The sequence below is a fragment of the Populus trichocarpa genome, chromosome 6, assembly GCF_000002775.5.
Source record: "Populus trichocarpa isolate Nisqually-1 chromosome 6, P.trichocarpa_v4.1, whole genome shotgun sequence".
NCBI lineage: Eukaryota > Viridiplantae > Streptophyta > Magnoliopsida > Malpighiales > Salicaceae > Populus > Populus trichocarpa.
Genome location: NC_037290.2, coordinates 27,440,148 through 27,456,528, shown reverse-complemented (window position 1 = coordinate 27,456,528; position 16,381 = coordinate 27,440,148). Strand labels below are relative to the sequence as shown.

The 16,381-nt window shown below is 37.6% G+C and overlaps 1 protein-coding gene across 1 annotated transcript; it reads left to right on the top strand.

Moving 5' to 3' along the window:
• Positions 1-7,961: 7,961 nt before the first annotated feature.
• On the top strand, positions 7,962-15,723 carry LOC7484299 (disease resistance protein RPV1). Its single transcript, XM_024603611.2, has 9 exons — positions 7,962-8,199; positions 8,529-9,059; positions 9,340-9,472; positions 12,375-12,376; positions 12,563-12,957; positions 13,102-13,502; positions 13,609-14,016; positions 14,091-14,852; positions 14,942-15,723. The coding sequence occupies exons 2-9, from the start codon at positions 8,563-8,565 to the stop codon at positions 15,605-15,607; spliced, it is 3,264 nt and encodes a 1,087-aa protein (XP_024459379.2). The 5' UTR covers positions 7,962-8,199; positions 8,529-8,562; the 3' UTR covers positions 15,608-15,723.
• The last annotated feature ends 658 nt before the right edge of the window (positions 15,724-16,381 follow it).

The following is a 16,381-nucleotide window of genomic DNA, read 5'->3' as shown; positions in this document are numbered from 1 at the left end:
ATATTATGCGAAAGAACAGGCGAAAAGAAGATAAACAAATTAACTATAGCTCCCATGCACCTGCACATGTGACTGGATGGAAGTAAATAGACATGAACCACCTGTGGAGATCACCAAGAGACGGCAACCAATTGTGTGGATTGTGGAAGTGCTGCAGATTTAAAACAACAGATTTATGGAAGTTACTTTTTGATCGGTACAACTAAAGGACTTATTCCATGAACAATGTTCGGAGAACCCAAAAATAAGAAATTTTTTGGGTCTTTCACATCTGTCTCCAGGTAAGCACGCAGGCACTTGTTGAGGGGGATCAACAAATGGGTGAACGGAGACCCTTGCCACCACTCTCTTGTGTTGATGATCCTGCCACTTCCGTCTCTTTCTTTCTTCCATTTATTGTGTATGGGACTTTGCTTGCTAAATTATTATGCCTAAACAATAAAAAATCATCTTCCAACTCCATACCCAAATACTCGCCTCTAGCAAAGAATCCAAAACACATCACCACACCCACCAGACCACCTTGCAATGAATGAAAATATGACTCAGATTCGGCAGCTTCACTTCACAGCACCTGGATAAACAATTCACGTTATAGCATACTTGGCGAGCAATTACGCGGCGAGTACTAAGTGATCTGGCTACAATAGGCCTAAGCTCCTCCCCAATCCAGCATTCTTGAAGGATGTTGCTGGAAACACAACCATAACCCCCAGGTGGTCTAAATGGAGAGAAAGGATAGTCAGGCTGAATAATTTAAAATTGTGAGCTACAATCTCAACAGGTGTATTTCTTATTATCATCCCTCTTCAAACGCATCCCCATCGTGACCCTGTTTTATCAGAAACATCGCAGAGAACTTTTCAGTGATAGGAAGTCAAATATGCAATCCTTAACTTATTAAGTTGTTTATGTATTGGATGTTTTATTGTATAATATGAAAATCATGTGCGTGCGTTAGATAATGTTTGTTGTTAATTAAGTTTCATTAGAGCATCCTATTAATATGTTTGTTAATAATTATGTTGCTGTGTTTTGTGCAGGTGAAGGGATGCACAATCAAGAACAACAATGCTGAGTATTGAAGAACACGAACTACACACAAGGTGTTTGATAAAATGTCTCAGTAAGTATTTCCTTAACTTCATGTCTTTAAATACATGAGAAAACTTAACAAACTTTCCTAGTTATCTGCCACTAACTCTGTAGTGGACAATGTGCTGCCACCAACTCTGTAGTGGACAATGTGCTGCCACTAACTCAGCAACAACTTCAGAAAAACAAGGGATTTACTTTGACCAAATCAAAACAGAAATGAAAGAAAAGAAAATAGACAATACTTGATTGAATAACAATTAGACAAACTGAAACACTATAGTTAAAATGTCAATTGTCTAACACTCCTCCTTGACATTTTGACGACAAATTCCAATCATTTGTCTTAATGTCTCAAATCTCTCTTTAGGTAGTGGTTTGGTAAATATATCTGCAAGTTGTTCTTCGGAAGAACAATGAATCAGCATCACTTCATTAGATTGTTGAACTTCTCTAATAAAATGAAACTTGATTTTGATATGCTTTGTACGTCCATGAAAGACTGGATTCTTTGAAATTGATACTGCAGAACTGTTGTCACACATGATTTTAGTAGCTTCAATCTGTTCATGTCCCAAATCCTTTAACATTTTCCTCAACCAAATTGCTTGGTTGACAGCAGAGGCAGCAGCAATGTACTCTGCTTCTGCAGTGGACTGAGCTGTTGTCTCTTGCTTCTTTGAACTCCAGGTGAAGACACCTGAATTGAGTGAGAATAAATACCCTGAAGTGCTTCTTGAATCATCAACACAGCCTCCCCAGTCACTGTCAGTATAGCCTTTTAGTTCCACAACTCCTTCTGATGATCTTGGACAGAAAATACCAAGATCAATGGTACCTTTAATGTATCTAAGTATCCTTTTTGCTGCAATAAAATGAGTCTCCTTTGGGGAATGCATGAACCTTGAAAGAATGCTCACAACAAACAATATGTCAGGTCTGCTTGCTGTAAGATATTGAAGGCTGCCAATTAAGCCTCTATACAAACTTTCATCCACTTTTTCAGATTCATCATCCTTGCTAAGCTTGATACTTGTTGTCATAGGAGTCCCCACTGGTTTACAATCCTGCATTTTGAATCTTTTTAGGATGTCTGAAGCATACTTCTTTTGGCATGTAAAAATGCCATGGCTGGATTGCATCACTTCCATTCCAAGGAAGTAGTTCATCATTCCAAGGTCAGACATCTCAAACATCTTCTTCATTTCATCTTTGAACTCTTGGATCATCCCAAGTTCACTTCCTGTGATGAGCATATCATCTACGTAAATAGATACAATTAGAAAATGGTTACCACAGGATTTCACATACAAAGTTGCTTCATTTTGGCTTCTGCTGAACCCAAGTTGAAGCAGATGTGTGTCCATTCTGTCATACCAAGCTCGGGGAGCTTGTTTCAACCCATACAAGGCCTTCTTAAGTAGATACACATAATCTTCTTTATCTTTAACAACATACCCATCAGGTTGTTCTACAAAGATTTCTTCAGCAAGAAATCCATTCAAGAAGGCAGACTTGACATCAAGTTGGTGAATCTGCCAAGAGTTATGTGCTGCAAGTGTAATGAGAAGTCTAATAGTATCATACCTTGCTACTGGAGCAAAGGTCTCTAGGTAGTCCACACCATATTGCTGAGCATAACCCTTTACCACCAATCTAGCCTTGTATTTGCATATTGACCCATCTGGATTGAGTTTTGTTTTAAAAACCCATCTTACACCTATCACCTTGCGATGCTTAGGCCTTTCAATCAGCTGCCATGTTGCATTTTTGTTGATCATTTCCATTTCTGCCTCCATTGCTCTCCTCCATGCTGGAAATTCTTGAGCTTCAGTATAGCTGGTTGGTTATAGAATTGCCATGTTGCATCTTAGGTGAATATCTTCCAATGATCTTGTGCCTCTAACTGGAAAATCATCCACTGATTCATCAGCTACCAGTTGAGGTTGAATGGTGGATGGTTGATCAGAAATCATATTTTTCTGATGTTCCCAATCCCATGTGATTGCTTCATCAACCTTCACATCTCTGCTGAGAATTACCTTCTCTGTTTGTAAGCAAAGGATTCTATATCCTTTGGTAGTTATTCCATAGCCCACAAGAACTCCCTTCTGAGCTTTGTTGTCAAGTTTGCTCCTCTTTGGCTCAGCTATATGATAATAGCATATGCTGCCAAATATTCGAAGATGATCTACAGCAGGTTTGACACCATTCCAGCCTTCATATGATGTCTTGTCCTCCAGTGCTTTGGTTGGAAGTCGGTTCAACAAGTAAACAGAGGTATTGACTGCCTCTGCCCATAATTTGTTTGGCATTTTCTTTTCAAGTAAGAGACATCTAGCCATCTCCATTACTGTTATGTTCTTCCTCTCACACACACCATTTTGTTGTGGTGTGTATGGTGTAGTGTACTGGTGCACAATGCCTCTGCTGTTGCAAAACTCAAGAAACTGATTTGAGGTATATTCAGTACCATTGTCAGATCTTAAACATTTAATTAGCATGTCACTTTGATTCTCAACTAAAGCTTTGAATGTTTTAAAGATTGTAAATACTTCACTCTTAAATTTGATGAAATACACCCAACACATCCTAGTATAATCATCAATAAAGAGAATGAAATACTTGTTACCACATAATGAGGCTGTCTTCATAGGTCCACACACGTCAGTGTGGATGAGCTGAAGCTTTTGGCTGGCTCTCCATGCTTGCCCTTTAGGAAATGGTGGCCTGGATTGCTTGCCAAGTTGACATGTTTCACACAATTGAATCTCACCATTCAATGTAGGCAATGCTTCAACCATTTCCTTTTGTTTCAGAATTGACAAGCCCTTTTGATTGAAATGGCCAAATCTTTTATGCCAAAGATTTGAAATATCCTGAGTAGCACTCACATATGCATGATTAGATACTTTATCCCAGTCAACAACAAAGCTTCTGTTTTTCATCTTTACACAGAACACTTGTTCTCCAGAAGGATCAAAGATAGTGCATTTATGATCCTTAAACTGAAGAGAATAGTTTTTCTCCATCATTTGTCCAACACTCAACAAATTTTGACTGATTTCAGGTATGAATAACACATCAGGAATGATTTTGATACCTGAACTTGTTTGAACATTTACTGACCCTCTGCCTTTGACCTCCAGAAATTCTCCATTGCCAACCTTTACTCTGGATTTGTAAGATTCATCAAGGGTTTTGAACATTCCAGCATCATTGCACAAATGGTGTGTGCATCCACTGTCGATAAGCCAAGTATCAGCTGAATCATTTGTTGAGAAACAAGTGACAGCAAAGAATTGCTCCTCCTGTGTATCAACTTCATCCGCAAGGTGAGCTTGTTGAGGTTTTGGGTCTGATTTTTTAAACTTGCAGACCTTTGTGATGTGCCCTGATTGCTTGCAATTTCCACAAATTGCATCTGGCCTCCACCAGCAATATTTTTCTGAATGTGTGTTTCTTTTGCAGTGAGTGCAGGGAGGAAACTTCTTCTGTTTTGAACCTTCACTGGTGCTGCCCCCTTCATTTTTGCCTTTACTTCTCAGATTAAGCAACTTCTTTCCTTTTCCAGCTTGTTGTTTTTGCACATAAAAGGCTCCTTCAGTCAATCTATCTTGCCTGATTGTTCTTCGTTGCTCCTGTGCTTGAAGAGCACTCATTAGTTCACCTAATGAGATTTTACTGAGGTCCTTTGATTCTTCCAGAGAGGAGATTTTGGATTCAAACCTCTCAGGAAGAGTCACAAGAACCTTCTCCACAATCCTGCTGTCAGGAAAGTCTTCTCCAAGTAATCTGATGTTGTTGATAATTAGTGAAATTCTATCAGAATACTTGGAGATTGTTTCATCTTCTTGCATGTTAAGTGCCTCAAAATCTCTCTTCAAATTCAGCACTTGCATTTGCCTTGTTCTGTCACTGCCTTGGTATTCTTCTTTTAGTTTGTTCCAAGCCTCTTTGGCTGAATTGCATGCCATAATTCTGTAGAAAATGCTTTCTGCCACAGAATTCTGGATGATTGATTTTGCCTTGGATTTCTTTGCCTTTTCCTCACTGCTGAACTTGATTTGAGCCATAGTGGGATTTGTTGGTAAGGGAGCTACTGGTTTGTCTTCGGAAACAATTTCCCAAAGATCATAAGCTTCAAGAAAAGCTTGCATCTTCACTGACCAAATGTGGTAGTTTTCGCCAGTGAATATAACGGGGGAGTTTAAAAGTAGGTTGTTGGATGTCATTTTTGAGATTTTGAAAAAAGGTGTTTTGGTCCTGTAAGATCTAAGAGAGCTCTGATACCACTGTTAATAATTATGTTGCTGTGTTTTGTGCAGGTGAAGGGATGCACAATCAAGAACAACAATGCTGAGTATTGAAGAACACGAACTACACACAAGGTGTTTGATAAAATGTCTCAGTAAGTATTTCCTTAACTTCATGTCTTTAAATACATGAGAAAACTTAACAAACTTTCCTAGTTATCTGCCACTAACTCTGTAGTGGACAATGTGCTGCCACCAACTCTGTAGTGGACAATGTGCTGCCACTAACTCAGCAACAACTTCAGAAAAACAAGGGATTTACTTTGACCAAATCAAAACAGAAATGAAAGAAAAGAAAATAGACAATACTTGATTGAATAACAATTAGACAAACTGAAACACTAGAGTTAAAATGTCAATTGTCTAACAGTTGTTAATTAAGTTTCATTAGAGCATCCTATTAATATGTTAAGCAAAAAAATAATATCCTGGATTTTCATGTTAAATTGAGAATTTATCCCGGAATAAAAATGGGGATGTCACAACTTCTCTCTTTTTTCTTTCTCTCTCTTCCTCTTCTGCTATTTATCTCGCCAACCAAACCTCCCACTCTTTCTCTTCTCTCTCTCATTCTCTCCTCGAGAACCTACCCTCTTTTCTCTAACAGGTATGGCTTCTCCTTCTCTTTTCTCCTCGGTTTGTTTAATTTTTTATTTGTTAATTAACTCATAACATGTCATTTTTTTTATTCTCAGATTAACCCACAACTAATATAAGGTAAGAATTCTCCTATTTCTTCTCTAAGTTTTGTGTGTTTTTTTTTTTAAAAAATTTTATGTTCTTAATTGTTTGATTTTTTTTCATATGAGAAAATTTTGTTAAATTTAGTTTTTTTTTCAATTTTTTTCAATTAAATTAAAAAATAAAAAAACTTAATTGAACTTTAAAAAGGTTTAAGTGGCTTGATCAGGAGCTAAAATGAAAGAAAAATAAAGTTTAGAAGTCAATTTGTTAGAAATTAGAAGAATCAATAAGTCTAGGGACTTAATTGAAATTTGGTTTATGTTAATTAATGCAACTAGGGACTTAATTGAAGAAAAAACAAAGTTTGAGAATCAATTTGTGTCAAGATTGCAATAATTAAAGGTTCAAAGACTAAAATGAATGGGTGTTGACGTTTTGAGAGGCAAATTAATTTAATCAAGGGTGAAATAAAAAAAAATTAAAAGTATAAAAGGGCAATTGAGGATGAAATTAAAGAATATCAAGACCAAGGACCATACTGTAAAAGACACTAAGTGCTCAATCAAAGAAATCAAGTGGCATAATTGAAAAGATTATTAAAGATTGTGACCAATTGAGGGTTTGTTTGTGAAATAACAAGAAAATAGGGACCAAAATTGACTTTCACTTATTAAATTGTATTTAGGTAATTAGTTCAGAATTAAGGCCCCGTTTGTTTGCTGGAAAGTAGTTTCCTTTTGGAAAGTGAATTCTTGGAAAGTAAATTCAGGAAAAGTAAATTATGTTCCGATGTTTGGTAATGTAATAGAAAATAAGTTGGAAAACACTTTCCAGTGTTTGGTTATGTTATGGAAAATGAGCTGGAAAATAACTTATTAATTTTTTATTTTTTTCAAGTGTATTAAAACAATGAGGAACAAATCTTACAAATTTAGAAGTTGAATGAGAATGAAATTGTTAAAAAATATAATTTTATAAATTATCTCAAATAGAATAAATAATAATCAAATAATAAAGATCAAATATAATTAAAAAAAAAGTTGAAAGACGAAGAAATTAAAATAATAATAATTATCATTTCATAAATTATTTCAAATAAAATATGTAACAATAAAAAGAATGAGGATCGAATTTGATAAATAAAAAAAAATTTCAATTAAAAAATAATAAGGAAAAAGTAAATAACAATTATAAAAATAAGGATCAAGGTTAATATAAAAATTAAATTCTAAGGGATGAAATTGAAAAAAATATTCAAAATAATATATATATATATATATATATATATATATATAGCAATCAAAAGTTTGAGGATCAAATTTGATATAATCAGCAAATAATATGATATTTCTAATTTTTTCATAACTTCTATAAAGTATTTTCTGTCCAAAATAAAAGAAAAGTTGGATTAGTCCTAAATGTTAGGAGTAAAATGAAAGCAATCCCTATTTGTTTTTAGTATGATCAGATTTCTTTGCTCAACTACTTGAAAGACATTTGATACAATACGTTTTGGTCTAAACCGAAGACAATATTCTTTTTTTTAATTAATTTACCTGTTGTTGATTGGTCTACTAACGATGTTTTATGAAAAAAAAAAAACATTTATAAAAGCATGTGAGGTCAGAGAAGCTGATTGGAATATTAAAATAAAGGCAATTAGACGTAATGGAAAACTAGGAGAAATTAATGGCAAACAGATATAAAATTTAGGGATTTAATATTATGTTATTAAAATAAAGGGATTAACTAAATAATAATTTACTTCACAAAAAAATTGTTAAAGGAATACATGCAGTAATACCAATCACTAATCTATTTGATCAAAATAAAATACTATAATCAAATAGATTAGTGATTATATTCAACATCCAAGTCCTCACGCGGAAGCATTCCATACCATAGAGAGAGGGGACTTGTGGGGATGACTTGTCTTAAATTTACAATCCACCCTTTCTCTCTCAATTCTAAGCAAATTAAAGAGAAAAAAAATGGTCCTAGCGCGGAGATGGCCCATACCACTGAGACTTTTAAGGTTGATTTAAAAGCAGAAAATTGATGAACTGATAACAGAACATCAGCGAAGGGAAAGTGAAGATTGCAGGTACTCTCTCTCTCTCATCTCTTTTAGTATTATGTTATATTGTGGAATGTAACTCTGCTGTAACTGAGAATCACTTAAATTAATTCACTATTAGAAACTAATTATTGATGATCTCATCAACCGATTTTTTTGGTTCAGCATAGAGATTAATTTATCATGTGTACAGATATTTTTCTGAAAGGGCATGGAGGATTTGATTGATGGGAAATAACTTGAAAATTGTTTTAAAGATAAAGTAAGAGAATAATATATGAACACTTCAGCTTGTTGGTGTGCTGTCGATCTTGAACTCTCGACATTAATCCTGCAACTCGTTTTATTTTGTTCAGATCTTTGAAAAGTCTTATCTTTGCTAGACTCGAAATGGCTGCTGGGAAGTATCAAGAATCCTACTCTTCACGGTTTCCTAATTGTAAATATCAAGTGTTCTTGAGTTTTAGAGGTGAAGACACCCGCAAGAACTTTACCGATCACCTCTACACGGCCCTGGTTCAAGCAGGGATTCACACATTTAGAGATGATAATGAAATTCGGAGAGGAGAGAATATAGATTTCGAGCTCCAGAAGGCAATACAACAATCAAAAATATCGATAATCGTGTTCTCCAAAGACTATGCTTCGTCGAGATGGTGCCTCGATGAACTTGTAATGATCATGGAACGTAAGAGGAATGCTGACTGCATAGTTTTGCCAATATTCTATGATGTGGATCCATCCCAAGTCGGACGTCAAACAGGGAGCTTCTCTGCAGCATTTGTGGAACATGAAAAGAGCTTCAACAAGGAGATGGAGCGGGTGAATGGGTGGAGGATTGCTTTAAAGGAAGTGGCTGATTTAGCTGGAATGGTTCTAGGAGATGGGTAAGTTGTATCTCTTTATGAAACTATACATGGCATAAGACTAGAATGCTGGTCGTGAACTCTTAATTTCTTTCAGTTAAGTATACTGATAAGAAAACATATAACAAAAATAAAATACTCATGATTTCTTCGTTGTTTTTTTTTCCAATCATGATTTGGTTTAAACTATCAAATCATTGACACACAACCTGCTTTAATTTCATAGCTAAATGTTGTTTATTTCTATTGCTTATAGAGAGACTACTAATTATCGTACATTGTATTTTACTTTTTGATGTAGGTGCGAGGCACCGTTTGTCCAATCTATTGTGGAGAATATCTCAAAGAATTTGGATCAAAAAATGTTTCATGTACCCCCTCATTTCATTGGAAGAGATCCTCTAGTACAAGATATCAACTCATGGTTGCAAGATGTATCCTGTTGTAACCCATTTTTGGATCCCTATAAAAATAAAAAAATAAAAAGAAAAAAAGAAAACACCTCAAAATAGTGTAGACACCGTTCCCCCATGTGCATGCCGTTGCCCGAGACCATCAGGAGTGGGGAGCAGCGCAGGCGCATGGGAGCAGCGCAGGCGCATGGGAGCAGCGCAGGCTGCCCTGGCTTGGTGTCCCCTGCTTCCCATGCGCATGCTGCTGCCCCGCTCCCCTTTGACGCAGCTGCAAAAGGGAGGGGAGAGAGTTTTTGAAAAGAAGAGGGGGGAAGAGTTTTTGAAAATGGGAGAGAGGGCTGGAAAACTGAAGGGGGGGGAAAGTTTTGAACGAAAGAAAAGGAGTTAAAGGAGGAAAACAGAGGGGAAGAGAGGACGGTAACCTCTCTCTCTGCTCTCTCCCTCCACCGTTTGGAAGCACACCGCCACCTTCCTGACCACTGTGAGGCATCGTCGGCTTCCTCCCAACACCACCAGATTCTCCCCCACGGTCCAGCAGCTTCTCTTAAGACCAGCCTTCCCCGAACTCCACAGCAGCAGCAACCATTTTCTTCTCAGCAGAGCCAAGACGGGAAGCACGGGGAAGAAGACAGAGACCAAATGGATGAGGAAGAATACAACAGGGACGAGCAGAAGGAGAGAAGATAAACCGAAGAAACCACAGAAGGACCAGCCAGCAGCCGCAGCGCCATCGTCAGCTCATCCTCTCCTTCAGCCCAGCAGCAACGCCAGGAGGAAGAGCAGCTAGCAGCACCACCTGTGCTGAACCATGGCAAGCCACTCGCCCAGCTGTAACCTCCTCCGCAGCCATATCCTTCCTCAGCTTCAGTAGCAGAACCAGCCGAAGCTGCACCTTGTCTCAGCCGCAGTAGCCGAATCAGCAGAAGCCCTCCTTCCCTTCCAGCAACACGAGAACAGAGTGAGTTTTTTTTCTCCTTCATCCTTTCGTTACTGTGAGAAAGGAAAACAGAACGGAGGAGAGAGGGAGAGAAGAGAAACGGAAGCAAAACAAAGACGCAAGAGAGCAGAAGGCGAACGCAGACAGTGAGGACTGAAGAAAACCAGTTTCGCCAGCAGACCAGGAGCAGGTATTAGGTAAAGCAGCAGCCAACAGGAAAACGGAGAAAGAGCAAGAGAATACAGAGGGGAGAACATCCATTCCGCAGCGCCATCGTCAGCTCACCATTTCCTTCGGTCCAGCAGCACCAGGAGAAGAGCAGCAGCAGCAACACCAGGAGCCGCACCAGCGCTGCCAACGACCTCATCATCTCCTCCATCCCAGCAGCAGCAGCACCACCAGGAGGAAAGGCAGCCGCAGCAACACCAGAGAGGAGGAAGAGCAGTGGCAGCAACACCACCAACCGCACCAGCTCATCATTCCTTCATCCCAACAGCCACACCAGAGGAGGAAGAGCAGTGGCAGCAACACCACCAACCGCACCAGCTCATCATCTCTTTCGGGCTTTGCTTTCATTTTTTTACATAACACTTGCAGAATAGAGGAGAAGAAAGAGCAGAAAACCGAGGAGAGAGAGTGACAAAGACGTAGAGGAAAGGAAAAAACAGGGAAACCGACGCCAACATAGGATAGGAGGGAAAGACTGGGAACGGACGAACGCAGACAGCTTCTTCATCTCCAGGTTTGTTCTCTTCACCTTGTGTGCGCATTGGTTTTCTTTGCATTTACACTGTTCAAGTGAGTTTTAATTCACTTGAACAGTAACAGGTTCTCTTTGCCTGCATTTCACCGCACTGTTCAAGTGAATTAATTCACTTGAACAGTTAATCCGCCAACTTTGATTGAACTGTAACCTCCCGCACTGTGTAATTTTTTTGCTTTGTGTTTGCACTGTTCAAGTGAAATTTAATTCACTTGAACAGTAACGTGGTCTTTTGCATGCAGTTTGCTTTGTTAATGTGAGAATAATAATTACCCGGTTACTGTGCATGTGCACAGTAACTGGAAAATTAATTAACGTGTTACTGTGCAGAGGAACAGTGACACGGTTACTGTACAGTGAACAGTACCCAGTCATGTGGTTTGGGCTGGGCTGAGTCCAGCCCTGTAGAAAGTAGGCCCATTTTATTTTTGGGCTGATTTCGGCCCATTTTCCTTTTGGGCCGGGTCTGGTCCATTCAAAAAGTTTTCTTCAAAGATGTATTTAAAAAATCTGTGATTTTCTGCAAGGTTGTATTTTTGTACTATAAAGATACAAGTCCGGTATGAAAATACCCGGTTTTCGTCGAGACATCAAAAAAAATATAAAATAAAAAATGTTTTGTTTTCCTGCATACGGCCAATACCCTAACATTGTTTTTATGTTTTTTTTTTTTATATAAAAAACAAATATTTGAAGCTTTGAAAATGTGTTTTCGCATGGATTTCTTAACACAACAAAAATCATTTTTCTTGCATTTCTGGATTTTACAACATGTTTGTAAAACTCCAAAGGGTATTGGCCAATATTCCAAAAAATATAAAAATCTTATTTCGGGGGAATTCATCTATTATTCACCGCTAATGTTTGGATAAAGAAATCCTTAAAGGACGAATATCCAAAATATTATTGGGAATAATTTGTTATTATTCACTGTTAATATTTGGATAAAGAAACCCGGAGTGGTAAATATCCAAAATAATTTTCTAGGAATAATAAATCCGCACAAATCCTTGAAAGAAGCCTTGATTATAATCGAGGACATTTCAATCAATTTTTTACTCCACGGTTTACGAGACGAAAAAATAGGTTTTTAAAGCACCCTAGATTTCGTTCATCAGAGCAGACTTATCCTAGGAAACTGATGGGATTAGAGAACATCAACACCATAACATTTATAAGGCAAATCAAACACCAAGCAGCTTACCTTAGGTAGGGCGTACTAGGGGTGCTAAAACCTTCCCTTTACGCAACCAGTCCCTTGCCTTAGAATCTCTGAAAGACCAGTTAGGTTTCCTAGTGACCATAATACTAGGTGGCGACTCCCTTTTTCACAACAGAAAGACCCCAACATCGAATCCCCACTACGGAGGAAGTGTCGCCGCGACGTCGAGCTCTCGGGAGGGTGCGACAGATCCCATGGTGCTGCCATTGCTTTACTCTATGGAATTGGTGGAGTTGGAAAGACGACCATAGCTAAGAGTGTTTTTAACCAGAACTTTCATAAATTTGAAGGAAAGAGCTTTCTATCAAATTTTAGGTCAAAGGATATAGTTTGCCTACAGAGGCAACTTCTTTTCGACATCCTAAACAAGACTGTTGAGATAAATGATCCTGATGAAGGAATTTTGAAGATTAAGGGTGCATTATGTTGTAGAAGAACTCGTATTGTTCTAGATGATGTGGACAAAAGGGACCAATTCAATAAAATCATTGGCATGCAAATTTGGCTTTGTAAAGGAAGTAAAATCATTGTAACAACCAGAAATAAGGCTTTGTTTTCAGCTAATGATATTGAGGGGGTCCGGTGCAAAGTTGAACCGCTAGATGATGAAAAATCACTTGAGCTTTTCAGTTGGAATGCCTTTGGACAAGCTGACCCTGTTGATGGTTTTGTAGAAGACTCTTGGAGAATAGTACATCATTGTAATGGACTTCCATTAGCTCTTGGAGTTATTGGTTCTTCATTGTCTGGAAAAGAAAGAGAGATATGGGAAAGCGCATTACAACAAATGGAAGTGATTCCTAATTTTGAAGTTCAAAAGGTTCTTCGAATAAGTTACGACTTTCTTGATGGTGATTATCCGAAGAACTTATTCCTTGATATCGCATGTTTCTTCAATGGAATGGATGTGGATGATGCAGTTAGGATACTGGATGGGCTCGATAAAGGTGCAAGATTTGGGATTGACAATCTCATCGATAGATGTCTTGTTGAAATCAACAGTGATCAAAGGTTGTGGATGCATCAACTAGTAAGAGACATGGGTAGGGAAATTGCTCGTCAAGAATCACCCAAATGTCAAAGAATATGGCATCATGGGGATGCTTTTACAGTTTTGAAAGGAACTACTGTAAGTAGTTGAATTTTTTTAAATGTCTACTTAAATGGTTTGTGGTGCCTTGACATATTCATTCATCTACTTTCCTTTCTCATGTACTTTTAATATTATTATGCAGGATGCTCAAAAATTACGCGGCCTTACCATTGATATGCATGCATTAATGGAAGATCATTATGCAGAAGTTGTCTGTACTGATTCAATGGTTTGTCGCAAGCGCCGCAGGCTTAACTTCTTTCAACAATGGCTTTCCGATTTTTCCGATGGGGGAAAATTACAAACTGGCCAAACAAGTTTGTTTCCCATCCTCAGCACGGATGCTTTTAGAAAGATGCCAGATGTAAAATTTCTCCAACTAAACTACACTAATTTTCATGGAAGTTTTGAGCACTTTCCCAAGAATTTGATATGGTTATGTTGGCATCGATTGTCTTGGAGATCCATACCAAATCACATATGCTTGGAGAAGCTGGTGGTTCTTGATCTATCCAGAAGTTGTCTAGTTGATGCTTGGAAGGGCACACCGGTATGTATCAAGTCTCTCTATAGCTATCTCTCTCGTTTTCAATTGATAACAACTAAATTCATGTATTTTCACAGTTTCTTTCAAAATTGAAAATTCTTGATCTCCGTCATTCTCGTGATCTCATTAGAACCCCAGACTTCTCGGGTCTCCCAGCCCTTGAAAAGCTAATACTTGAAGACTGCATCCGTTTGGTTCAAATTCACGAATCTATTGGTGATTTACAAAGATTGTTGATCTTAAATCTAAGAAATTGTACAAGTCTTATGGAGCTTCCAGAAGAAATGAGTAGATTGAATTCACTTCAAGAGCTGGTTTTAGATGGTTGCTCAAATCTTAACAGCCTGAATATGGAGCTAGAGCATCATCAGGGGAGCAAGTTGCTTCAAAGTGATGGAATTGTTGCAAGTACATCATTCATTTCATCTCTTCCATTGAAGCTATTCTTTCCCTCTAGGTTTTCAACGAGGAAAATGTTGAGATTTACCTTGTTTTCACTGCCACGCTTCTTGGAGACTCTAGATTTAAGTGGAACTCCAATTCGTTTTCTTCCAGAAAGCATCAAGGATCTTGGTCTACTCAGAGCCCTATATTTAAGAAATTGCAAAATGCTTCAGGCACTCCCAAAGCTTCCATCCCATTTGGATTTGTTAGATGTGTCCTTTTGCAATTCACTGCAAAAAGTTCGAACTCTAAACCCTTGGACTAAAGCAGATGGTTGTGATCAATTAGTCAAGTTCCAAGATCGGATAAAGCTAGAATTAATCCAAAAGTTTGACTCACACATGTTCAGAATCATGGAAATGGTTAGTGCTCAAATACAGCCATCGAGATTTCAGGTCCTCCCTCACCCATTTTATTGTCTTTGAAATCTACATTTGAATATTTTTCTATTGCTCATTTTATAGACATTGTTTTGGTGGTACAGATAACAGTTATAGATGGCATATTCAACGTTGTCGCATATGGATTTGATGAAGATGAGGAGTTAAGGGAGTTTTATGAGGAGAAAGAAGAGGATAAATGGCTAATTCAGAATGAGTTTACAGATAACTTTTCATTCAAAATATCCTCACCTCCTGTGCACCGGATATGTGGCTTTAATTTGTTCACAAGGTTTTGTATGATGTCAGGGTACAGTAGCTATGAAAAACTTGGTATTGAAATCAGAAACAATACCAGTGGCCAGTCCTTGCGTCGTCAAGCCCGTGTCTTATATATGCGTTTCGAGGATGAGGTTTGTGAAATCCAATCGCTATGCCACTGGAAATTAGGGGGCGATGATCCTACATTTGATAATGGTGATGACGTGACAATTTCAGTGGTTGTCACGTCAGCTATCCTAATAAGGACGGTTGGTGTACAATGGTTGCATGAAGAGGAAGGGAAGGATGATGATATCCAATCAAAGGATGGAGTTATCAATGCCCCCAACAGTAGCGATGATGATGATGATGCAGCACACGTAGCCAAAGTAGAAATAGCTTCTCGTATTTTTAGAAATTATTACTGTGCTTTCCGTGTAGAATTTAATGGGGGCGATTTGGCTTGGTGGTTTTTTGCAAAGAAAGGTCTTGAACTTGAATTAATTTAGGATTCATTCAGTAGAGTTCTGTGTTTTTGGATTTCAAGCATAAAAAAAATAAAAAAAAGCTTGAAAGCTTTTGAGAGAATTTTTTTAAAAAACAAAATCATGAAAAGAGTTTTGTATCTCTAGTGATCTTTTTTTTTTTTGAGCTCTTATATTTTTTTAAAAAATCACATAATATTATTTTATTATCAAAATTAAAAATTTAAAAATTAATTTTGATTGAAAATTATCAAATTCAAAGATAAATAGATAAAATTAAAATTCAATAACCAAAATGAAAATCCTAAAATTTTCTGTAGTAGCTTACAACTTTGAGACTCTTTCTTTTCATAAAAAATTAGTTATTTTGAGATTTTGGTTCGAAAATCTCGTTATCCTGAATCAAAAGATGCAATTGTTCATGATTTTGATTAATGATCGGTAAAGAAGAAGCGAGTGAGTTGATGAAAGGGATCATGTGCTGTGTGTGTCTCTAATGTCCCTATTGGTAATTATAACAAGAATTACTGGCCCTAGTAAACGCGTGATAAATGATTTCACCAATTTTTTTTTTTTAAAAAGGGTCCTAACTCACCTGGTACGCACCGGATATGTGGCTATGCATTGTCTTGCCTATCTCTGCCCTTTGAGTTACAAGCGTGGGGTTCGTGAAATCCAAACGGTAAGCCACTGGAAATTACGGTGCCGTGGTCTTACATTTGGAGCCTGTTTGGCTCTGCGGTTGAAGCTGTGTTTGATCAAATTTTAAATTTTTTATTATTGCTAAAATTACGTACG

Bases quoted from the DNA above. Each gene is read 5' to 3' on its own strand.
- LOC7484299 (XM_024603611.2), top strand. From the start codon at position 8,563: ATGGCTGCTGGGAAGTATCAAGAATCCTACTCTTCACGGTTTCCTAAT. The intron at 13,503-13,608 runs GTAAGTAGTTGA...ATTATTATGCAG, and splicing joins CAGTTTTGAAAGGAACTACT to GATGCTCAAAAATTACGCGG. The intron at 14,853-14,941 runs GTCCTCCCTCAC...TTGGTGGTACAG, and splicing joins TACAGCCATCGAGATTTCAG to ATAACAGTTATAGATGGCAT.